General features: G+C 31.1%; 2 protein-coding genes across 2 annotated transcripts; one reads left to right on the top strand and one right to left on the bottom strand.

Annotated features, from left to right (window-relative positions):
- Window positions 1–11972: 11972 nt before the first annotated feature.
- Window positions 11973–18574, top strand: LOC139869971 (uncharacterized). Its single transcript, XM_071857826.1, has 11 exons — window positions 11973–12337; window positions 12820–12941; window positions 13430–13874; window positions 13954–14072; window positions 14163–14904; window positions 15362–15790; window positions 15922–16101; window positions 16205–16429; window positions 16956–17289; window positions 17366–17549; window positions 17884–18574. The coding sequence occupies exons 1-11, from the start codon at window positions 12143–12145 to the stop codon at window positions 18365–18367; spliced, it is 3459 nt and encodes a 1152-aa protein (XP_071713927.1). The 5' UTR covers window positions 11973–12142; the 3' UTR covers window positions 18368–18574.
- Window positions 18575–20492: 1918 nt separating this feature from the next.
- On the bottom strand, window positions 20493–23577 carry LOC139871883 (serine/threonine-protein kinase SRK2A-like). The gene is made up of 9 exons (XM_071859629.1): window positions 23052–23577; window positions 22864–22938; window positions 22680–22781; window positions 22523–22576; window positions 22320–22412; window positions 22136–22228; window positions 21845–21949; window positions 21654–21752; window positions 20493–21010 (listed from the first exon to the last, which is right to left on the bottom strand). The coding sequence occupies exons 1-9, from the start codon at window positions 23169–23171 to the stop codon at window positions 20672–20674; spliced, it is 1080 nt and encodes a 359-aa protein (XP_071715730.1). The 5' UTR covers window positions 23172–23577; the 3' UTR covers window positions 20493–20671.
- Window positions 23578–26038: the final 2461 nt, after the last annotated feature.

Here is a 26038-nt window from a genome sequence, read left to right as displayed (position 1 = left end):
GGCCCGAAGCTTGATCGTTTGAATATGGATGATGAATTGCTTTATGAAGAATTTGAGAAAAATATGAAAGTGTTAGATGAAAAGGAAAATGAAAATGAAGAAATGAGGTGGAAGTGTTGACTAGTCAAGTGGCTAGTCACCACTTTAGTGTTTTGGCAAAACAAGTCCCTCTACTTCCAATCGGGTGCGTTAAATTACCTAAACAAGATAAATCGAAACGCGTATTAACGGGAGATGTTATAAACATATAACGGAGTTTAAAATAGTTAAACGAAAAAGTTGACGGAAAAAGGCGGGATGTTACAATATATATGACTGTAAGTATATATGATAATTAAAAATAATAAAATAGAATTTAAACATTTGATTTAAAAGGTAAGATAAGTTATAAACTAATTATGTTAAAAAGAAGTTATATATATAAATATATATGATTTCTATGTGTAATTATTATATGTTATAAGTATATAATCAATAAAAGTTATTATAATATATGGTTATTAAATATTACGAAATTCATAATAAACTATTAACAAGTTAGAATGTAAAGGTTATAGTAATATCATTATTACTACTAACATTAATGATTAATATCAGTATTAGTTATATTATTAAAGATAATATATAATCATAAAATTTAAGGCATGTAATTTGTTATCTTTACTAATAAGTATTATTATTATTACTACTTTCATTACTAGTATTAGAATAGATATTTAATAGAAATATCAGTGTTATCATTATTATTACACAAATAGAAAAATTGATACAAATAGTTTGTTAATTATTATTATTATTATTAATACCATTATTATAATTATTAACCTTATAATTAGTAGTAGTAAAATATAAATTTTAATTATCATTCATGATTATTTATTATTATTATTATCTTTATCAAAAATTTATATTATTAATATTATACTACAATTAATTAGAAGATTATAAATATCAAAATAAGGATGTTAAATATAAATATTATTATAATATTGATCAAAACTAAAATTTTAGTAGTTATTATGATTATTGTTATTATTAAAATTTTCTTTATTATTGATACCTTTATCTTTATTATTCTTACCATTATACTAAATGTCATTAAGTATTATTTTGATATTATTAATAAAATTAGTAACCCTATTTTTATTATTAAAAACATTATCATTATTATTATTATTAATATATTTATTAACTAATAGTTTTAATGAAATATGAAAAGAGATAAAATTATGGAACCTATTTTATATCATTATCAAATCTGTCTCCTGTCTGATAAAGATGATGGAATCCGGATATATCAATGCTTTAATACAATGAGTCATTTACAACATGCCAAAATCTGTTAGGAGCTAGTTTCAACACCTATATTTTATTTTATTATTTTTTTTTGTCTGTTCTTAAAATCTTGATTGATACAGGCCGACCAATTCCAAAATATAATGAACGTTTAGTTTCACTCTACATCGATTATAACTGATATCAGCAAATTATACTCATTAAAGTAAATATATTTTTTTTCTTTCTTTTTTGTTCGCTACCCTCTGTCCTTCTTCTTTTTATTCATATCTCTAATACGAATCAATTATAAAAATATGACAATGCAGTTCAATTGTAAATCACGTGTTTAGACTATCTGCAAAGTTATAGATTTCAATTCTTTATATTCATCAAGAATTTTGGAGTCAAACTTTAAGAACAAAAAGTCAACGTAGTGTTCTTGGATCAAATTCGAGCTACCTGCTGCAGTTATGGTTCAATTAGCGATTCTAATAGTTTCTAAACATGTTTAGAAAATTAATTCGTGTTGTGAGTTTAATCTAAAACGCTTCCGAAATCAAAAATTAATAATTTTTTTTTTTTTAGAAAAGCTGCGACAGCAGCACAGCAGGTTCTTTCTTTTTTAAAATTTTTTTTTTTCTGTTGTTAATACAAACATGGATCGTGGTCGTTTATAATTATTTGGAAGTATCAGATCGATGTGGTGAATAAGTAAAAATGGATTTGGGTCGACTGTGTTTTGAGGAAGATGAAGGAAGTATAACAGAAATTATTAGGAGTTATAATTAAATAGTTTGAGCTATAATCAGAAAGACAGATGCAGAAGGGATGGTTAAGGTGTTAGTGCAGGAGCGAGAGGTCTCGGGTTCGAGTCCTAGCTGGGTCACTATTTTTGTAGAAAGCCTATTTTGAGGTAGTTATTTGATTTCATTATTACTTTTATTACTTTTATTATGATTATTATTATTATTATTATTATTATTATTATTATTATTATTAGCATTGTTATTATGAGTATTATTGCTAATATGGTATTATTACACTTATCCTTATTGTTATTATTATAATTATCATTAAGTATTAGAACTATTATTTAGTATTATTATTATCATTTATATTAATATCATTATCATTATCATTACTAAATACTAGAATTATCACTAAATATTATTATTAGTATGATTATTATTAATAAGCACTACTATTATGACTTGGATTACGAATTGATGATATAGAAGTTTTAGTTATTAGTTCACAAATTAAACATGAAGATTTTGACTATGGTTAACATAAGTATTGATATTAATATTATCACTAGTAATGAAATTTCTATAATAATTATTATTATTACGTACTAAGTATTAATATAAAAATTATTATTTCCATTATCATTATTAATAAACTTTTCATTTAAATAAGAATTACTGTTATTAACAGTATTATAAAGTTATCATTTAAAACTAACATTTATATTTAAAAAAAATCATTAATATTATTATCATTGTTAATAACACTAGTATTATCATTATCATTATTTTAATCACTACTAATATTATTTTAGTATTAATTTAATTACAATTTTAACAAACAAATGAAATATGTACATATAAAATATTTGATATATATAACATAACAAAAGTTATATTTTTACATAATAATAACTAAATATATAAATTAATAATATAAAAATTATATCTCTAATAATATATATATATATATATATATATATATATATATATATATATATATATATATATATATATATATTTGTTCGATTACAAGAATATGTTTTAATATATATACGAATGATATAGGTTCGTGAATCCGAGGCCAACCCTACTTTTGTTCAATGTCATTATATGTATTTTTACTACAAAATACAGTAAGGTGAGTTTCATTATTCCCTTTTTAAATGCTTTCGCAATATATATTTTTGGGACTGAGAATACATGCGTAATTTTTATAAATGTTTTACGAAATAGACACAAGTACGTGAAACTACATTCTATGGTTGAATTATCGAAATCGAATATGCCCTTTTTATTAAGTCTGGTAATCTAAGAATTAGAGAACAGACACCCTATTTGACGCGAATCCTAAAGATAGATCTATCGGGCCCAACAAGCCCCATCTAAAGTACCGGATGCTTTAGTACTTCGAAATTTATATCATGTCCGAAGGAGGATCCCGGAATGATGGGGATATTCTTATATGTATATTGTGAATGTCGATTACCAGGTGTTCACCATATGAATGATTTTTATCTCTATGTATGGGATGTGTATTGAATTATGAAATCTTGTGGTATATTAAAATATTGAATTGATTGTTATGATAAACTAATGAACTCACCAACCCTTTTGGTTGACACTTGAAAGCATGTTTATTCTCAGGTACGAAAGAAATCTTCCGCTGGGCATTTGCTCATCTTAGAGATATTACTTGGAGTCATTCATGACATATTTTAAAAGACGTTGCATTCGAGTCGTTGCGTTCATCAAGATTATTATTAAGTCAATTATAGTTAGTTATATTATGAAATGGTATGTCTGTTGTCAACTTTCGATGTAATGAAAGATTGTATTTTCAAAAACGAATGCAATGTTTGTAAAATGTATCATATAGAGGTCAAGTACCTGGCGATGTAATCGACTGTCGTGAATCGTTTATAATCGATATGGACGTTGTCCGGATGGATTAGGACGGGTCCTTTCAGTTGGTATCAGATTCAGCAGTCATTAATAATACTGCTCAAATTCACACATATACGTATCCGTTCACCAAAGAACAAATATTTTCATCCAAATTCAATTTCATATTCGGATTTTGACCGATCAGAATCCAAATCAAGATTTGACAAGTGGCATAATGAAGAAAATAATGAATAAATTAAAATTGATTAGTAACCAATTAATTAACTACGAAAAACTTTAAACCTATACTAACCAAACCCTAGCCAACTGTTCCTAGCTAAATATTCCTATATCAGTTACGACTATTTCCTTATAATATACTAGTCTTGGTGGAACTATTGAACTATTGGACTACTATCATGGACAATCAAAAAGTATTAAAAGAGTAAGAAATATTAATTACAAAACATTTTGACTTAAAATATCGTAAATAAATTACATCTACTACAGTTAAATATTTTCTCAAGTTTGCCACTTGATTTCCATCTTAAACCTCATTTGTATCTTGATGATAACAATCTGCGTTCAAACCTTTCATGATTCTTGAAAACACCTCAATCGGTAGGATGAACCAACCGCACTTCATCTACGGAAGGAAAGATTATGCATATAGTTATGCACCTGAAAAACACTTGGAACCTGAGTAAACGTTTAACAAGTACATGTGCTAGCTCTTTTGTCGTTGTTATTACCGAAATAACTTTGCAATCTCTTTCCAAATTAGCCAATTTTGTCACAGCTCCAGCAAGTCAACTTCGACTTTCATTCGGATTAACTATATTATAAGCTTGATATATAAGTTTGTCTTTCGTCATCATTACCGAAGAATCGTTTATATCTCACCACATTAGCAGTAACCTTACCAGCAACTTCATTACTCATTAACTTAAGTCTCTTCGAAGAACCATTATGGTTGTTCATTAAAACCTTACCATATACTCATCCATATCTTATAACGAGAATTACCATACCAATTACCGGGAATTAGCAATCAATATTTTGAATCTCGCAGCGTTTCTACATCAACAGTTATATGTATACATATAACATTTATCTCTTAGAATTATGATCTTCCATCCTAAATTTCGGAAAAGCACCCAGTCTGCGAATCAATTCCCCTAAGTGTTACAAGAACTGGTGAAGCAGCAAAAACTGTAAACGACCTTAACAATCGAAAGTTTGATGATACAGAATTGAACAAACCATGAAGTAGACTCTGAACAAATCACAAGGACTAAACTTGTACATAAAGAATCCAGATGATTCTGTTTCTGATGAAATCTTTAGCAAATGCATTGTTCCGTAATTGTTCTAAATCATTGTGAATGAATTTCTTCATCACACGTGAATCTAAAATTCTAAGATATTATCGTATCTTTCATTGTAAATATCCTCAATAATTCTGAAGCTATCTTCATAAATATTCTCGTCCGATATCAATTATCCCTCTGCGCTATCCGTATTATATCATAAAAGGAAACTGTTTTAGTTTCTATATTCTGCGAACCTTCGAATTTAAAATATGAATGTTTTTGAAGTAGTGTTGGAAACTGATGCATGAGTTAGTATAATATAATGACACTTGATCAACGTGATTATATTATAGTAATTCATGCTGAGTTTCTAATGGAACGTGATGATTCACATAACATACCGTCATAATGTGCCATTTACACGACTCTTACATTTTACTCAACCTCCAAACGTATTAAGAACATATCTTCTTGATAGTTCTATCTTTCTAGATATTCTGGTAATTTACCAAATCAAGATCGTGCCATTACGATTTCTTTCTTAGAACATTAACTATATTCATTTCAAAATCCATACCTACGAATTTCGGACCATTATTCGCTTGACTTGAAGTCGGGAAGAACAGACAAAAGTATGGAACTCTTGAATATAAAAGAAAATATAAAGCTCGACAATAACATATAAATTACAAACCGTGCATATCAATACGTATTGCCACGTAAATGCACGGGAGAATTAAAAACACTATAACCCCAAGGTAATAGTAAAAGTAAATAAAATCCTTCGGTGATAGATGAAAGAGAAAATTGACAGATATGAAAGTTAAGAGGATATCAAGGATCAGAATGGGATGGAGCATATTGACGAATGTTTTAAAATATGAATTGAGGAGAAAGAATAGAAGATGTGAGATATGGAAATAAGGAAACGAAGGGGGTGAATTTATAGTAAATTATTCGACAGTTAAAATCGGAACAGATTATTGCATTTAATCAAAGAAGATCCTGATTTCCTAAATCTCCGAAACACCAAATCTTATTACGAAGATTTTCTTTAAATTCCATGAATTCCGGAAATCAATCATAATAACATCATCGGTTAAAACGAATATACGTTACTCATTTCACTCTCTTGCGATAGCTTCACTTATAATCTTCGCATAATCAAATTGTTTTATCTATATTATTCAATGATGATAAAACTCTATTTATCAACTCATATTCGTCATGAAAACATTTTCATAGTTAGCCATGACGACCTCGATCAAATTTCGGGACGAAATTTCTTTAACGGGTAGGTACTGTGATGACCCGGAAATTTCCGATCAAAATTTAAACTTAATCTTTATATGATTTCTATACGATAAGAAAAAGTCTATAATGTTGAGTCTTAAAATTTTAGAACTGTTACATGAATACAGTTGACCTTTGACTATTCCTGACGATTCACGAACAATCGTTTGTAAATAAATATGTATATATAAATGTAATGATATATAATAATTAGATATAATATATGATTAAATGTAAGATATAAATTGTAAAATAATAAATGATATAAATAATTAAGTTGTTGTTAAATAGAACAAATGATTTCTGTATATATTTATTATTAAGTGTATGTTAAAAATGTAAAAGTTATACTATTAACCCAACTGTCATTATAAATGTTAATAATAACATTTGTATTATTAATATTATTATTGAAATATATAAAATATGTAAAATTTGATATGTACAAGTATTATTAATATTATTGATATTATTATTAATATTATTAGTTTCATTATTATTGATAGAATTAATATTATATATTAATGTTAGAAAATTTATATTAATATGTTTCTTTATATAATTAAGATACAAGTATATATATATATATATATATATATATATATATATATATATATATATATATATATATATATATATATATATATATATAGCAAAATAGGTAATGATGCAAATACAGATATATACATATACATATACATATATACATATATAAAATATTGAATTATATATAATCAGATATAGATATACGTATATAAATATATAAACAAATATAGTTATACAGGAAAGTAAAGGAATACGTTTCAGCTCACCATCACACTATCTCTAAAATTAACCCTGTCTTTAATCCTATTGGCAAAGGAACGAATTAAATCACAGAAGAATACAAAGTTTGTTTGATGTCAAAATCCTCTTTTATTTTTTTATTATTTTCCATAGTACCTGATGATTCTTCATGTCGATTGAGATATTAAACGATGAATTCCAGTGTAAATAATACAAAACGATTTTTACATAATCAAATATAAATCCATTCACTATAAACAAAATTTGACAGCTTCCATTATCCATTGAACGTACGAATCTGTTTTGGTAGCTTTCAAACTGTAATTGATTTGTAAAATTCGTACAAATCACTGCTTAATCACAAGGACAAGTCCAAATTCAGTTAGAAGTCTTTGTTTTCCCCTTTTAATTGTTTATATTTTTTTTGTGTACTGGGTCCTTAAATCTGTCGACACCAAATTCTTATCTACCCCATTTCAGTTGTTAAACGAAGCTAATTCACTGATAATATCAACTATCACTTCATCACGAACAACTATCACCTTTCATTCTTTGAAAACTCTCGACCAAAATCACCAATGCAACACTAACGTTTTCTTGATCGTCTTCACCATTACAACCCTCTTCTTTTCTCTTGTTTCTATCTCTCAAGCATCTTGCAAACCCGTCACCATTACCATCGATTCATCATATCAACACCACTTCACCATAACCGCCACCTTTGTGATTTTTATAAAAAAAATTTTTCTTTGCTCAACAACAATCAATACCAACGCAAACTACCTCCGGTTGCATCTATTCTTCTTCGTGTTTCTTTCTTGTTACTGCCACAGACTACTCCTGCTCATCAGGCCACCATCATAACTCATTATGAGAGCTACCACAACCTTCATTGTTTCTTTGATTAACCATCATCGCCACCTTGATGATGCTTTAATTTATTAATTTATTTGTCTTTCTCAAAGGAAATTTAGATATATGGTCAATAACGAAATTTATGTGATTATTAAGTTATTATTTTTGGGATGCATTTTATCTTAAAATTTTATTAAAAAAACAAAACACGAAGAATATTTCGTTGGTCTTGAAAGCTACTTTATCACATAGTATAGTATTTTTATTTATAGAATAGACGTTATGATTTTATAGTATCTTTATTTATAAACTTCTAACGAGAGCTTTAAAATTATCATTAAAATGTAGTATAAAAGTCTTGTATGTTATATTGTTATTGTTATATATAATTTAGAATAAAGATTATAAAATTGTATGAAACTTTAATCACCTTAACAGTAATCCTGAAAACTATCGTTACATGATCTTTAAGTTATAAGTTTGAAATAATATGCAACTTATTCTTGAAGTTTTTTTTATCTGAATCGTTTGACCAAGTAGAGTTATCAACGTCTTGCAAGAACTTTCTCAAAGATAATATTCTTTCCGTCTCACTATAAGTGTCCATGAGCGAATAATAAATAATAAATGAAAATTTTTGTTTTTTTTTTCCTCCAAAGATAATGAAAAACTATATTACCAAAACACGTTTATCAAAAATGAACGTGTCTATTAAGCCAAGAAAAACCCGAACGAAATTCGATACTACAAAACAAAACAAACCAAACCTTGTCGAAAGGGTGTATAGACCGAAGCTCATCAAAAAATGTGGGACAAACATACAAGCAAAACAAAGATGCACAAATAAAAGCGCCACCAAAATTCAAACTAACCAACCGTAACTAAAGTAACACAATACAAATAACTAAAACCTAAACCAAGCTGCACAAATATATTATTAAACTTAGTCCTTGAGAGCTACATTTAAACTTAAATTAGTATCTATAACTCGAATTTACTATTGTTATTATCAAATTTATATATGAAAGGTCGGTATTACAATCAATATTTATATTGTACGATTAATTAAACTGAACTTATAATTTCAAATACAATAAGCTTAAATATTGTTTTAAACATTACATTTAGCATTTTTTCTAATAAATAATGTATAACACTTTACAAAACATATACTCCTATTTAGTAGTTTCTTACATTCATGTGATTATAAACACTTAAAAACATGTTTGAAATAAAAGAGAATGACTTTATTAGAAAATAATGCAAGTAAACTTTGAAGCCTTTGTTTTTCCTTTGAAGAGGAAAGAAAAATAAAGTATGAAAAAGAACCGTTGTGGCATATGCAATGACGTGTCGAAACTTCAAACATTCCTACACGCACTCAAACAACATTTTTATATAGTTAGCCCCTATACTTTCAATATATTGCAATAGTAACACCTAATTTTTAGTCCCTAATTTTATGTCCCAATTTTTATTACAAGATTAACCTCTTACCTGACTTTTTTAACTTTAGCTTTTTGTGTGATGGTAAAAATTAGTAAAAAAGATACAAAGTGATATATAATCATTATGTTCTTTTAGTATCAATTTTAATTTTAATTAATTTTAATTTTAATTTAATTTTAATTTAATGCAAAAACTTCTAATCTAATCATTATTTAATTATAATATTTAATTTAATCATATTAACATTAGCATCAACATTAATTAATTAAACCAAATATATTAATAGGTAATGTCAAACAAAGAGTGAAGACATACCTTTCAATGAGTTAAAGATTTTAAATCAATAATCAATTAAGTATGATACTATTATTAGTGTATAAATACTTATACTCATGCAATACAAACTTACAATTAATCGGTGTCAGCAATCATAGCTTCTTCGATTGAGAATGTTTAAAAAAAAAAAAATTCAACTTTCAAGTCTGATTCAAATACGTTAATAAAAATCTCATATGTTTTTTAAACTTCCATATCTTGTGTCATCAATCACTGTAGGCGCACACGATATGGTCTAATATGTATTAATACAAACTACCAATAAATTACTCTCATTTGTTACCACTATATAATATAGACAAATTTGTAATCGTTTTATGTTCTTTGCCTTCTTTGTTGCTCGTTAGGGGTCTATGTGTTTTAATAAAATTTTAATGTTCCCAAAGACTATATATATATATATATATATATATATATATATATATATATATATATATATATTACAAACTGCACGAAAGTTGCCCCTTTTTCATGGAGATTTACCAGGTAGAAGAGCTCGAGCAGCAGATTTATATATATATATATTAATATATATTACAAACTGCACGAAAGTTGCCCCTTTTTCATGGAGATTTACCAGGTAGAAGAGCTCGAGCAGCAGATTTGTCTCAGGAACTTATACTTCATTCATAAAGGCCTCCATCTTTCTTCTGCAACCTTAGACTCGTTACGCTGTTTGACTGAACTCGTTGGCTCCACGTCCACCGAAAGTAGGTAACCTTCGTCACCGTTGGTTCCCGTAACCACCCCAAAAAAAGAAACTGTACGTGAGAGTTTCCCTTCATACGGCTCGAATCATTCATGAAAAAAGAACTTGGCCACCTATTTCATTCAACGTTCCGGGGCATGAAATCAGTTGAAGGAGCGGCCAAGGACGAAAGCTTTGATTGCGTTCTGCTATGGTTGGCTTTTTCCTTGCCTAAAACAACTACCTTCTCTTCGCGAACGGTTAAGAATCCTCTTTGTATGCGCGTTATCTCTTGTTTATTCTTCTAGTTTTTGTTCTTGACTGGTGGTGAACCCTCCTCTCTTCTTTCTGGGTCCGCCCGTACCAGCAAAGGGAGGTCATTCAGAACGCGCTGGCTCCAGAACGGGGGGAGGGGCGGCTCCAGAGGCGCTGCCGCAGGCGCATATATATATATATATATATATATATATATATATATATATATATATATATATAATATTTTTAAAATTCTATTTTATTTAACTTCCAGCCCAATTAGGCAAACAAAAAATTGTCAGCAAGAATCAAACAGAGAAACAAACCCAAAACTACATTACAAAACAAACAAAAGCCCCAAAAAAAAAATCACCAAAAGATTTTATAAAACTCCTTTAGCTTATACAACTCCAATCAATTTTCGTTCGTGACTACAGAAAGTCTACTGGGATTTATTTTCGAATCATCGGCAGAGACCAATCATTTTTCCTTTCCATATGATATTCAAAGATGAGCAAGCAAAATAGATGGTACCAAAACATCCTCCTTTAAGATGGCAATATGACGTCAACAACTTGATGTATAATTAACTTGTTTCTTCATTTTCATATAGACCAAAGTAACACATACCTCGAAGCTAAGCATGCGATAAAATGATCCGAAGAGTGATAATATATCTACTATTATTATTCACCAACAATAACATACAACAATAACAAATAACATATTATACTGACACAAAGATATTACACAAATTTTATGAATTTATCAATCAAATACCCCTTGTGAAATAATGAATGAAATCGTAATAAAACAATCAATTTACAAAAACAATATAAAGGACTAAACTTGATTACAAGTATACTAAAAGGTAAAATTATAAATTTACATCAAAATTTCAACGATTTAATCTCTCCTTTCAACCCCCTCACATCATCTTTCCCATTCCAGAATTCACCCCCTTTAATTCCTCTTACAAACTAACAATTTGTAATTAAATATAATTTAATATTTTAATTTTATTTTATTTACTAATATATAAACGTCTCCATAGACATCGCGTGTGCATTCTAGATAATATATACTTCCGTCCATAATACAAAGTCCTAATCCTAATTCAATATATATAAACTAATTAACAAAGTTCGTTCTAAAGACAGTAAAGTGTGATTGATCAATTGCGTGTTAAGGGTTTTTATATACGATAATATCAATATCAAATTCAATTTCATATAATCGATAAATAGACTTAATTGATGGAGGTTGGAGTCGATAATTCACCGGAAGTTATCGGAATCGCGATGGAATTTCCGGCCGTTGACGGTGCAGAGTTATCATCGCCACCAATCATGCCGCCGAGACTTCGTCGTAGACTCACCGAAACAAAATCATCCCCTTCTAGTGCTCAAGAAATTGAAGCTAAACTTCGCGATGCTGATCTTCGTCGTCAGGTAATTAGGTTTTGATGATTTGTTTTTGGTAGTTCGATTGATTACGTCATTAATTTTTCGATTAATTAGGAGTCTTTTTGTTTTCGGTTACTAATTACTGATTAGGAGCGTGTTTATTTGATAATAACTTTTATCACGAGTTATTGATCAAGTAAAATTAGTTTTATTTTTATATCGTTAGTATATGCAAAAAAAAAAAAAAAAAAAAAAATATTTTTATTTTCAGTTTTTGTTGTTAAGGGTTGTCGTCGAGTTAGGTAAAGTGGTTACTTCAGAATTTTTACTTATGGTGAATCTATTGAGTCTAAAGTTTGAAGATTCACATATAGCAATTGAAAAAGAGTCAATTTTCATGTATTTAATTAAGTAATAATGATAAATTTTTACATATTCTATTATATATTGGGATTTTTTTGGAGTAATTATACAGATTTTTAGGTAATATGATTACTTAGACGTTTTCTTGTTTCGAACGTTTGCAGAAGTTTTATGAGCATCTATCAAGCAAGGCGCGTCCGAAGCCGAGGAGTCCTCCACAATCTGCATGTGAGGAGAACCTTGGTCAACGTCTTCAGGCCAAGCTCTTGGCTGCTGAACAGAAGAGGTATATTTTTCTTTGGAAAATATTGTCAGATTTTTTATGTACTAATTTGTTAGATATATTTGGTTGAATTTCGTAAGGTTATCTCTGATTGTGACATGTATCTGTCAATTAGGTGCTTACTAAAGTCTTATTTGTTCCATGTGAAGTTTAGGTTGTTTTCTAGTTTCTACCCACTATTTGGCATGCTTTTGTTTTTGTTTGTTTTGTTCGCTGATCATTAGCATCATATAGTTGCTACTGTAACATCAATATGTAGGCATCATGGTATTGAAATTGAAATTTAGTCTAAGAGATAGATTCTGTATTGAAGTAACAGGATGTATGAAACATCCATACACCGTTAACTGATTGTTTGATACTATTTTCCCCTTTCACTCTTCGCTTGTAGATTATAAAGTATATAAACTTGGTGACTCTGATTATGTGATGTTGTTACTTTGTTAGTCAATGATTTCTTATCTTCTTTTACTTCTTGCATCATTTATCAGGTCCAGTATTTTGGCAAAAGCTCAGTTGCGTCTAGCTAAGCTGGATCAGTTGAGGCAAGCAGCTAGAACTGGAGTAGAAGTGCGTGTTAAGAAGGAATGTGCAGAGCTAGGGACAAAAGTGGAATTACGCGTAAGGCAGGCAGAGACAAACAGAATGAGGATCCTGAAAGCGTACAGGCAACGCAGGGCAACATTAAGAGAAAGAACATCTCAATCTCTGATAAGAAGGATTGCTCGAGAGAGTAAGTATAAGGAGCGTGTTTGTGCTGCTATAAGTCAAAAACGGGCTGCAGCTGAAAAGAAAAGGTTGGGATTATTGGAAGCTGACGTCGAAAAGGCACATGCTAGGCTTTTACAAGTAAGAAAGGTAGCTAAGTATGTTTCTCAGCAGCGAGAGATTGAAAGGAGGAGATTGAGAGAGAGTTTGGAAGATAAATTACAAAGGGTATGTATGTCTTTTTGTTATTTTTATTCTTGGATGTTCATGTTTACAGGTAGCAATCATGACCCATTTATATATACAGGCAAAGAGACAGAGAGCAGAATACCTGATGCAGAGAGCAAGGTTACATAGTTCTGTAGGTTTTAGTTGGACCAAGAAAATGCAGAAGCAGGCTGACTATTTGTCAAGAAAATTAGCAAGGTGACAACTTTTGACATTTGTGTGACATACAATGTATTTAAAGAATGTTTTTTGGGACCTTGTGATATTTACTTGTACTAATTTTGTTAGGTGTTGGAGGAATTTTACAAAACAAAAGACTACCTTTGAATTGGCAAAAGCCTACTTGGAACTAAACATCAACGAGGAGCATGTAAAATCTATGCCATTTGAGCAGTTTGCACGTCTGATTGAAACACCTTCTACCCTTCAGACTACAAAAGCTTTATTTGAACGCATTGAAATCCGTTATAAAGCTTTAGCAAGCACTAATAATGACCTTGACCACCTACTTAAACGAGTTGTTTCACCTAGTAAAACCACACGTAGAAGCACACCTCGCAGTAGACGTGTAAAGAGACCCGAAACTACCAAATCACTACCCAAATCACCACCCAAATCACCCGTTAAGCTATCGAGATATCAAGTGAGAGTTGTGCTATGTGCCTATATGATTCTTGGTCATCCTGATGCAGTTTTTAGTGGTCAAGGGGAGCGCGAGTTTGCTCTAGCCCAGTCTGCTAAGAACTTCGTTCAAGAATTTGAGTTGTTGATAAACGTCTTACTAGGGAAATGTAATGAAGAGTCAAACCCTAGACTCACTATTAGGTCACAGCTGGCGGCTTTTGATTCGGCATGGTGCGCGTATTTGAATAGTTTTGTGGTATGGAAGGTTAAAGATGCTGAGTCTTTAGAGGAGGATTTGGTTAGGGCTGCATGCCAGATGGAAATTTCTATGATGCAAAAATGCAAGCTGACACCTGATGGAGATGGTGCTAATCTTACCCATGATATGAAAGCTATTCAGAGACAGGTTTGTCTTCTAGCCTTAGTTCTTTCTGTATTTGTATGGTGATAATATTTGCTATATAGATGTCACAGTTTTGACATCTTTATTAGTGAATGGGCTGATTTGGATTATATCCTATCTAACGGGTAAAATTAAATTATCTGCTCAAAAGGAACTGGCTTGGAATTTTCCAAATTGTAACTTTTTTCTCTTTAAATCCAAAAATTTAGGTTATTGTCAAAATAATAGCGTCTATGAGATATATTTGATGCATTATATTATCTATTTTATAAAAAGATCAAATCTTGTGGAGCAGAAGGGTTGCAGGTGTCCATCCTGCACATATATCACATACTTCAACCCAAACTCATTTGGCCCGTTTTATCCGACTTTCCAGAATCGCCTATTTTACTACCTCTAATGCTAAACAACGAGCTATTTTTTTGTTTGCTGATTAGGTGTTGTAATGATGTGAATGCAGGTTACAGAGGATCAGCTACTTTTGAGGGAAAAAGTAATGCACTTGAGTGGAGATGCGGGAATAGAACGCATGCGGGATGCTCTTGTTGATACACGAACAAAATACTTTAATGCAATGGAGAATGGTAGCCCCATTGTCTCCCCAGTTGCACATATACCTCCATCTTCATCTTCATCTGTAACCCCATATGGTGCTGAGTCGGACAAAAGAAAGACAGATGAAGAACCTAGTCGTGTGGTCCGTGCCCTATTCAAGGATGATGGTTCAAAGCCACTGGTAAAAGATGTTCACTCAGAAAAAGAATTAAACCATTCTGATGATTTGGTTAGCAAGGAGAATGAGTTGATTGTTAATGAATATGTTCATGGACAACATTATTCATCTGCCAACAGTTTAAATGTTACCGATGAAGACCCGACCTTCGTCAAGGTTGGTTCGTCTATTATTATTTAGTTTTTTCTTCTGTTTCAGTTATTATATTCTATATTCTATACCAGTAAGAATGCAGCATTCGATAGTATGCATTGCTTAGTAAAAGTCTTAACCTTTTGTGGCTACAGGTACGAGACACAATGGAAAAACTGTTTTGGGATGGTGTTACCGAGTCTATACACGAAGACAATTATGATCGAGTTGTTGAATTAATGAAGGAAGTGAGAGATGAACTTTGTGAGATGGCTCCTCCTCAGAGTTGGAAACAAGATATCATTGAAACCATTGATGTTGAGATTCTTTCTCAGGTAAACATGCTAACTGGATGTTGGAATTCTTGTTTTTTAGTGTTTTTGTTTGTTTTTTTGGGTGGGTTAGATCTTATTGAAACGTTTATCGTGTTGTTTGTAGCTTTTGAACTCTGGCGGTTTAGACATGGAGTATCTTGGGAAAATTATGGAGTTTGCATTGGTCAACCTGCAGAAGCTTTCAGCTCCTGCAAATGAAAATAATCTAAAAGATGCACATCAGAAAGTTTTGAGTGAATTAGCTGATATATGCAGGGCAGATGATTCTAATCGTTCATATGCTATTGCATTGGTTAAAGGCTTGCGCTTTGTCCTGCAGCAGATACAGGTATTTGTTTTACTTAGTCGTGCGCTTGAGGGTTTTAAGGTGAAAGTTTTGAAATTTATGAACTACTTGGTTTGGTTTCGGGTTATGCTTTATTGTGAACGGATCAGATGGCCCAAATATTAGAAAAGAAACGGTTTTTAAGGTTAAAGTTTTGAAATTTATGAACGACTTGGTTTGGTTTGGGTTATGCTTTATTGTGTACGGATCAGATGGGCCAAATATTAGAAGAGAAGCAGTTTAAATGGCAAGTGTGTTTAAGTGCATAATACCTTCTAAATCATAACACATCAATTTACATATTTATTTTGTATTTTTAGATAATGGACGATGTATTGTTTGTGGGTTAACTCAACCTGACCTGGCCCGTTTCAGCCCACCATATGAGTAAAAGACCAACTAAAAATTATGACTTGTTATCCTATCCACACATCTCTTCGTCTCTATTTTTACTCTTATATTTATGATAATGTATCAGTAATGTTGCATTACCTTACTTAGTTCTTAATATTCAAATTCGTATATGTAGGTTCTCAAGAAAGAAATAAGTAGTTTTCGTATTAAGAGCATGGAACCCTTACTTAAGGGGCCTGCTGGTTTGGAGTACCTAAGAAAAGCATTTGAAAAGCACTTTGGTCCACCTTCTGACGCATCAGCTCGTCTTCCTCTGACTCGGAGGTGGCTTTCATCTGTAGGGCCCACCTTTGATCAGATTTGGAGTGATCACAAAAGAATTGTTACAAGTTTACAGGACGATTCTCCGTCAGATAGGGTAGTTCTTCCTGTCACAACCCTTAGAACTGGTGTGACCTCCTCTAACGGATTGCAAACTTCAACCCCTATTTCTGTTATAGATACTGCAGGTAATATACTGATTAGCACTTAATTAATCATGTTAAAAACTGTCAGTTTGACCAATATATATTTGTTTTCCTACAGATAATCAGTACCCGGAGTGCAAGGGAGAAAAGTGTGATTTGCTAGTTCGGCTGGGTTTGTTGAAACTGGTGAATGATGTTTACGGTGTGACACAAGATGAGTTACCCGAAACACTGGAACTTAACTTTCTTAGGCTGAGGATGGTTCAATCTCAACTTCAAAAGATCATAGTCAGCGCTACCAGGTAATTCGATACCCACGGTTAAACCAGTTAACTCGATAGTTAGCAAGTAAATGGGGATCCCCATTTACCCGTGGGGAAACCTGATAACCCGATATTTAGTAGGTAAATGGGGCCCCTTCCGGTATGGGTCCGGGTTTAGGACATTGTTTCCTAATTGGGTTCGGGGTCTGGACTACCTATACCTGGCCAAACCCGGCCCGATGCCAATTTCAACTTAGATTGACCCATTGTCTAAGCTGTTGACTTGCCCATATTGCCACTTGTAGTATTCTGTATTAATTTAATAGTTCCATCATGGTTGATATATTACTAAATTTTATAATGTTTTGTGCAGTATTCTAGTCCTTCGACAAATTCTTATCATGGAACAAATTATATCAAGCCTGGAAGACATGGAAACCATAATACAAAAATGCTCAACTGATCTTCTTCAAATTTTAGATACAGTAGAGTCTGCAGGTCTTGAGGAGATTGTTGAAGTGTTGACCAAAACCGCAGAGGGTTTGGATAAAACGAACTACCCGACAAAAACTGAATCGAGAAAACTCGTCATGGCACGAATGCTGAGAAAAAGTGTACAAGCTGAGGATCCGATTTTCGTTAAGGTGTCTAGCGCGGTGTATTTGGCTACTAGAGGAGTCGTACTTGGTGGCAGTGGGACCTACGGAAGACGATTGGCTGACATGGCGCTCCGCCAAGTAGGAGCGGGTGTTTTGACCGATAGACTAGTGGAAGCCGGAAATGTGTTGGGAGTGATGGCGAGGGTAACTGAGAGTGTTCATTGGTCGTGGTACGAGCGGTTGATGGAGAATGTGTGACTATTTAATGATTAGATTTGTTTGTGATTTTGTACATAAATGTGGTTTGAGTGGGGGTAATTAATTAATTAAGTACATGATTTGTGTGTAGAGAAATTAGTAATTAAATAGAGTTAAGGGGAACATGTACAAATTATTAACCACTATCCATCTATCTATGTAAAGGTAATGAAATAAGATACTTTGGATTGAATCCTTTTGTAAGTATGTTCATCAATGTCTATTTTATTTTGGATTAAATACTATGCAGTTTTTGACAAATAGGTATGATACAGGACATGGTAATTGTTAGTTTTAAACGTGATTTGATCATCTTTATGGCTTATCAAACTAGTTTGTGAATAAATTCGGTGTTTGCTTTTTTGGTAGCCTACACCATTGATCATTAGCATTGGAAGGTAGATGATGACGATGCTTATTGATGAAAAATTAATCAAAAAGTAGTAGGTGGCTTGGCAATTAGTACAACGTTTGTATAATTAATATCCCTAATGCAAAGTAACATTATATACAGCAAAAATTAATGGTATCTGGTACTCTTATCTCCATGCTTATTTTTGCCCTGTATTTACATTGTTATTAGTAGTTTAGTACATACAAGCACAACCTTGAATTGAACTAATTAAGAGCGGACTAGTTTCGAGTACCTAATTGAGTAAATAAGTTTTATCTATTTGACTTTTAAAGTGATTTACTTCAGTTATGACTTAGTTACGGGTCAAAGTGGGCAATAAGGTTCAAATGGGTTACATGAGTCGAGCAAGTAAAAAGTCATCCAGATTGAATTACAATATATAAAACCACATGTATAGGTTCTGTTAAAAACAAGTCAGCTGACCAAAGGGCTTTTGGCTTAACCGTATTGAGGTAATTCTAAAAATATGTCACATGATTACTGTCATGGGGGTGTGTGTGTGTTTTCCATTCTAAAGAAAGAAGTCACATGATTACTGTCATGTCATAGTTTCTGTAATCATATGTTACCAATTTAACCAGTTACTCAAACGCCCAACCCACCCATTTTACCACCCCTAGTACCCTTTTGTGGAACCAATGGATAAGGAAGACTACTTACATGTCAATATGCCATTAATCTCAAGAACTGGTGATCCTTTTGCTGATATGTTCCTGTGCAGCAATCCTAAATCATGAGAAGAGTCTAAGATGACAATTTCTTCATCATGAAACCAGATTCCAAAAAGTAGAATATCATAAACAAAATATAAGAAAGCTGGCATAAAGTAATGTGGCCTGGATATTTCAAAGATTGGGTCTCAACTTAAAAGAAAAATAACTTGTATTTCGATACAAGGTATGTGAAAAAGGGCTACAGATAAACTCTTAAATGGGTAAACGGATAAAGTTTTTCTTATTCCCGAGGAACTATTCGGGTAAGGGAAGGGAGTTTTATTTAGATATACGTAGTCTAACTGATTTATCTCGTGACTATCATGACACGTGAGGTAATTCAAAAAAGAAAAGTCAATTTAAAGCTACATCTTGATTAATTGAGACAAAATAAATATATAAATTAATCCGACAACAACACAAGTACATGAAGCGTGGCCAAATGAAAATGATGACTCTGATGTTACTTGGTACCAAATCATCGCATATGTATTATATATTAACAAAAAAATTGATTATACCAGTTAAATCATATCTTTTGATGAACCCCGAAAAGTAGTTTAGTGGTGGAACTTAAAGTGAAGAATCAAGTTTAAAATCTTATACAAATTCAATTAGCATCATAAATGAATGTTTTGTCGAATAATTGAAACATTTTTATATCTAATTAACATTTTTTACTTTATCAAAATTGTTAGGAAAGAATTAATCAATCAATTTTTATTCTTTTTTTAGAAAAAGGCTTATATAAGTCAACAATTTTCCTAATAAAAATTTGCAGTTGATACTTGATAGAACTGTTTGATCTATTTACGCCTCATTGTGTATTCCTGTGTCAAAAATAAATGGTTTCACTCTCACATTAAGCATCTACAATGTAAAAAAAACTACATGAATTATAGCCACATAAGCTAATCATACTCTAATTTTCTTAACTTTTTAACTTAACGCATAATTTACAAAGATTATTAATTGTAATATAGAAAGTTTCTAAAACAAAACCAAACAAAAATATAATTATCAAAAAGAACCCAATTCCTGAACATGAAAACTGAACCATAATTAAAGCACAAACCTAATGTCCTCACACACCAAGCACACCTATTTAACATAAATAAATACCACACAAATTTACAGATTTTTAACATCCATTTTTACACACTAATCAAACAGTTTTTAAATGGGACCCACTTCTCCACTTTCATGAGCTTCTTTAACTCTTTTATCATACTCATCTTCATCACCTTCCTCTTCATCTCCTGCTTCACCCTCGGCCTCTTTATCGTCATCATCATCGTCCTCGTCATCATCTCCCCACCCGTACCCGCTAACAGAACGCTGAACTGGCGGTGGGGTCCTTGCTTCCTCCACTATCTTATTAATTTCCTCTACGCTTTGTGCGGAAAATGTCGGATTCTCCTTCCTATAATATGCGGCTTGCGCTGCTTCGGTTAGTTCCCGAGGCAAGTTCTTTAGGAACCATGGATGGCTCTTGATTTCTTTTAGAGTGATTCTCTGTAGCAAAAACAAGCACATATATTGGAATTATTTCTATATAATCTTTAATCTTAACTAATATAAAAGAAAAGTGATAATTAGGTAAACGTATTCAATCTCAACCGTTTAAATGGCTAACTAGATCACCATTCATTTGGACGATGATGTCATATTTGTCTCTCATATTTTTAAACTCTTGATTTGAATTCCAATCACTAATTTGAATTTCAACAATTGATTACAATTCAAACCAAAAGCTTAATTATTAGTTATTTGTCTATCTCCTAATTAATTATTTGTCTATCTCCTAATTAATTATTTGTCTCTATCCTAATTAATTATTATTTATTGTTTATTACAGTACTAAATACCAGTAGTATTTAATTAACAAATTATTAATAACATAATCATTAATTTTTACTGATATTAATCCACAATGTCGTCTAGGGTATAAACTAGTATGAATATATAATTTAGAAAAAATGATGCATAAAATGACCAAAACAAAATTTTATGGAAAAAGGGAAAATGAAATGAGTGAACGGTCTCAATTAGTTTTGTTGCAGCAAATACAAAAACATAGTCATTTACCCCATAATAATAACTAAAAAGTCAACATCTTTGTTCTTATAGTGATTTGATATTACAAAAGTATACTTACCCTGGCTGCATTAGCAACGAATATCCGAGATAGAAGATGTCTACAATCTTGAGATATGTGAACATAATCTGGGATTTTATACTGAACAGCCATTATTCGCTGAAAAAGATAACACGGGTCAACGCAAGTGTCATAAAGTCAAAAGACGTGTTATTTATAATTTATATTAAAGTTAGTAGAAAGTCACTAACTTGAATTGTCTTCCTAAAATTCTTAGGATCTTCTTGGTCTTCAAAAGGATACGCTCCCACAAGCATCACATAAAGTGTCACTCCACAAGACCACACGTCCGCCGTCTAAAAACCACAAAGCAAAATTCGCGAACCCCGAAAAATAGGGAATTCAAATTCTACTTATAATTGTAGAACAAAAATTGTGCCATCAACAATTATTGCACGAATTTCATAAACAATTATCCAAATCACTGGTGACATTATTATAAGATGCAATTAAATCAGAATATAAGAGTCGAAATGTTGTACCTTGCCATCATATTCTCTACGAGAAAGAACCTCAGGAGCAATGTATGCAGGGGTGCCAACTGTCGATTTAGGTCTCGAATGCAACAGAGATGACTGCAAAATAATTAAACCTTTACGTTTTGGATATATATCATTATATTATTATATAACTACATAAAGTTAGCAATTATAACACAATGAACACCTTTGAGTAGCCAAAATCACAAATTTTCAGCCGTGGAGCAGGGCTCCCATCTAAAAGAGTATTCTCAAGCTTCAAATCTCGATGGCAAATTTGCTACAAAACATCAAAATTAACTTAATGAAACAGTGAAATATAATATAATCCTATAAAACAAACAAACACATATACCATATGCATATACATAACAAAAAATAGTGTTTTACCAAGAAATGGCAGTAGTGAACTCCTGATATAAGCTGTTGAAAGAAGTATCTAGCCTGAATTATTAAATAATAACATATCAATAACAACAACATTTTAAAGCAAACAAACCTAATCTTATTCGCATAAATGCGTATTTGAAATTTAACACTTTCGAACCTCATCTTCACTAAATCTTCCAGCATTACAGATCCTCTCAAAAAGTTCCCCTCCTGCAGCATACTCCATCACAATAGCAAGGTGGGTTGGAGTAAGTACCACCTATATAAACACCACAAATTACAGCATAAAAATACAATTCATAGCATCACAACAATCACACAAATTTTGATCTATCACTAACCTCTCTAAACCGAATTATATTCGGATGTCGAAGCGATCTATGGTTAATAATTTCTCTAGCAACATTTTCATCAATCTGCAACCAAAATTACACAAACTTCATATAGCTAGCTCAATTTCAACATAAACAAAATACTATTTGATGATCAATAATAGATCAGGCATATATACATATACATACATACATACCTTATGCCCTCTTTCAATATATTTCATAGCAACAAGCTCTTTAGTAACTTTATTTCTCATCAATCTAGCAACACCAAAATTACCAGATCCTATATCCTTCACAAGTTCGTATTTCTCCATTGTTTAATTTTAATTTAAAAATCTAAACCTTTACTAACCTTAATTTAACGCAAACAAAAGTTGCAAACCCTAGGAAACAGAAATAGGGATATGATCTAGGATTGAAATTAATAAACTAGGGTTTGGGGACAAGGAACTGAAGTAAAATTAGAGTATTTGAGAGATTCAATTTGTACTGTTGTGAGCAAAAATCGAAAACCCTAATTTTTCGTAGATGAAATTAGTAGTAAATAGGGAATTAGAATCAGAATTAAAACTGAAATTAAGATTCTGGGTGTGAATTAAAGGGTGTAAAGATGCGAACTTGGTGAAAAAGACGTATAATTGGTGTTGATTTAGGAAAAGTATAGTGAGAGAACATGCAAGCAGACTGCGAATATAATGAAACTGTGTGAGTTTGTATCTGCAATATTTTCTTTTCTTTTTTTTTAGGGATAAAGAGAAAATCATAAGTAAATGAATGGATAGATCTCATACAGCAAATCATAGATTAAGTAGTTAGTTAAATAAGTAATTAAATAATATTAAAATCATAGGTAATCAATGATTAATATTTGATTTCACACACGTAAGGTTTTATTTATTTGTTTGGTGCTTAGAGACTTAGAGTGATAACTAAGATTAAGATATCTATACCAAACAGCTACAGATGTGAATCATGTGATTAGATTCCTTTTAAACGATATATACAATAGTTCTAAAGTACGATAATTAGTATTCACCTCATATTGAGGATTGTGTTAAACAAATTGGGGTTCCTCCGAAACCAAAATTTTAGATCACTGGTGGCACAAAATAATATCGACAATTTTTAAAAATCATATACAAAATCGCTTCTCGGATATTTTAATCCTTCTTTCAAAAAACTTGTGATAATGTATTTGAGAGACCTAAAATGTGCAACATCAAATGCAAATAGACGACAAAATCAAAGATTTCAATATATTACTCTGTATATAATAAGATGTGTGACAATCACACACCCCATTATTTCATTTGTATGTCTAACAAATGGAAAAGACCTTGACAACTTCTAGAACTAATGATTTCAAATTTAACATCATATTTTGATCATTTTATGTTGATGAGAATCTCATATAGAATCTCAAGCTCTTCAACTTGTCCAGGTCAACAAAATTACTTTTATAAAAGTACACACTCTACACTTCACAAACTTTCATAATTGAAATGGTTAAAAAATTTAAAATTTACAAAATAATAATTAATAATAATAATAATAATAATATTTATACTTATATTAATTATAACAACAACAATAATAATTATAGTAGATTTGTAATAAGTGAAAAGTTATGTAGTTGATTTGTAATAAGTGAAAAAATAAGTAAAGAGTTACGTGATTGATTTATACGAGTAATAAGTAAAAACTATTCACCATTTGTGTTCTAGTTTATGATTTGTTGAGGGGAATGACCCAATAAAATGTCACATCAATGAAGTGAGATGTACATTAAAGATGGGTACACACTAGAGATGGCAATGGATCGGATATGGATCGGGTGAGGCCGTATCCATATCCATTTATTTTTTTTAGTTTTCATCCATCCATATCCATATCCGTCGGGTGAAGCGGGTTAATGGATAATTATCCATATCCGTTTAAATTTATCTTATTTTTAACAATTATAAGCGGTGGTTCATTATATACGATCAAAAGTAATATTTTTTAATAGTTTATGTGACCGAAAGTCACATTTTTACTAATCTATATAACAAATATTCAATAAATAGCCTATTAAATGTGTAAAGATATCGACATGTAAGTTGCTTACTTTTAGTTACATGGAATCACATTTAAACCACCAAAGTACCATAAATACATCTAAATTAAACAAAACAAAATATAAGAATAAAGTTATATTTTTAGAGAAAATATAACGAAAGATGAATATGAATATAATTAATGAAATATCACTACATAAATGATACTAATTTGAATGATAAATTTATATATTTAGTTATTTCGGGTGGAAGCGGGTTCACCCATGGATGAAACTTTTTCGTCCATATCCATATCCATATCCATTTAGATCGTCCATATCCACGAATAATCGGGTGGATCGGATGGATATCCACCGGATCGGGTATTCATTGCCATCCCTAGTACACACCATTTAACAAAACCAAAAAGACTAGTATATATAGCAAGGTTGTAAAAGTCGCGAGTCGGGGACGCATCGATCGAGACCTAAAAAGGACGCGGACCCAATAAAATGTCACATCAATGAAGTGAGATGTACATTAAAGATGGGTTGATGTGTGAAATCTAGTATATAAATTATCTCTGGAAATATGCCTGGTTAAAGATTACTACACACTTACGGGCAGTGTACCCGATCGTGTAATAGTATAAAAATGGTAATTCCAAGTATCGTTCCAAGGACAGTATTAACGTGAGAATTAAGTTTGAAACTAATAAAAGTAAACTAAGTTAAACTATGAAAATTGAAATTACGAGATAGTTTGTTTTGCGGCTATTTAACGATTAGCCAAATCAAGATAGCTTTAAAAGTAAAAGACAATATTTTTGGATTTTTAAGTTTAGATAAAAGAAATACAGACTCAACGGAAAAATAAAGATATTTGAATTCAATGGATAAAAGAATGTTCGCCTAGATATCCTATTCGCAGTGTTGGATGATTTGTTATTAAGCACTAGTTCTATTAATCAATGCACGCAATTACAGAGTCGGTTTACCCAGAGTTCTCTTTTAGCAAACACGTCAAACTAGGATTAATTGGCTTAGGGTTCCCTTTTACCAAATACCATCTTTCGTTTGTGACTTAGTAACTAGCTAATTATAAGATTAAGATTCAATTGGTTACGCGTTCGCTCCACACAATTC

This window comes from Rutidosis leptorrhynchoides, chromosome 10, assembly GCF_046630445.1.
Source record: "Rutidosis leptorrhynchoides isolate AG116_Rl617_1_P2 chromosome 10, CSIRO_AGI_Rlap_v1, whole genome shotgun sequence".
In the NCBI taxonomy this organism is placed as follows: Eukaryota; Viridiplantae; Streptophyta; class Magnoliopsida; order Asterales; family Asteraceae; genus Rutidosis; species Rutidosis leptorrhynchoides.
The sequence above is the reverse complement of the archived record's forward strand: the minus strand, read 5'-3'. Positions and strand labels throughout refer to the sequence as shown.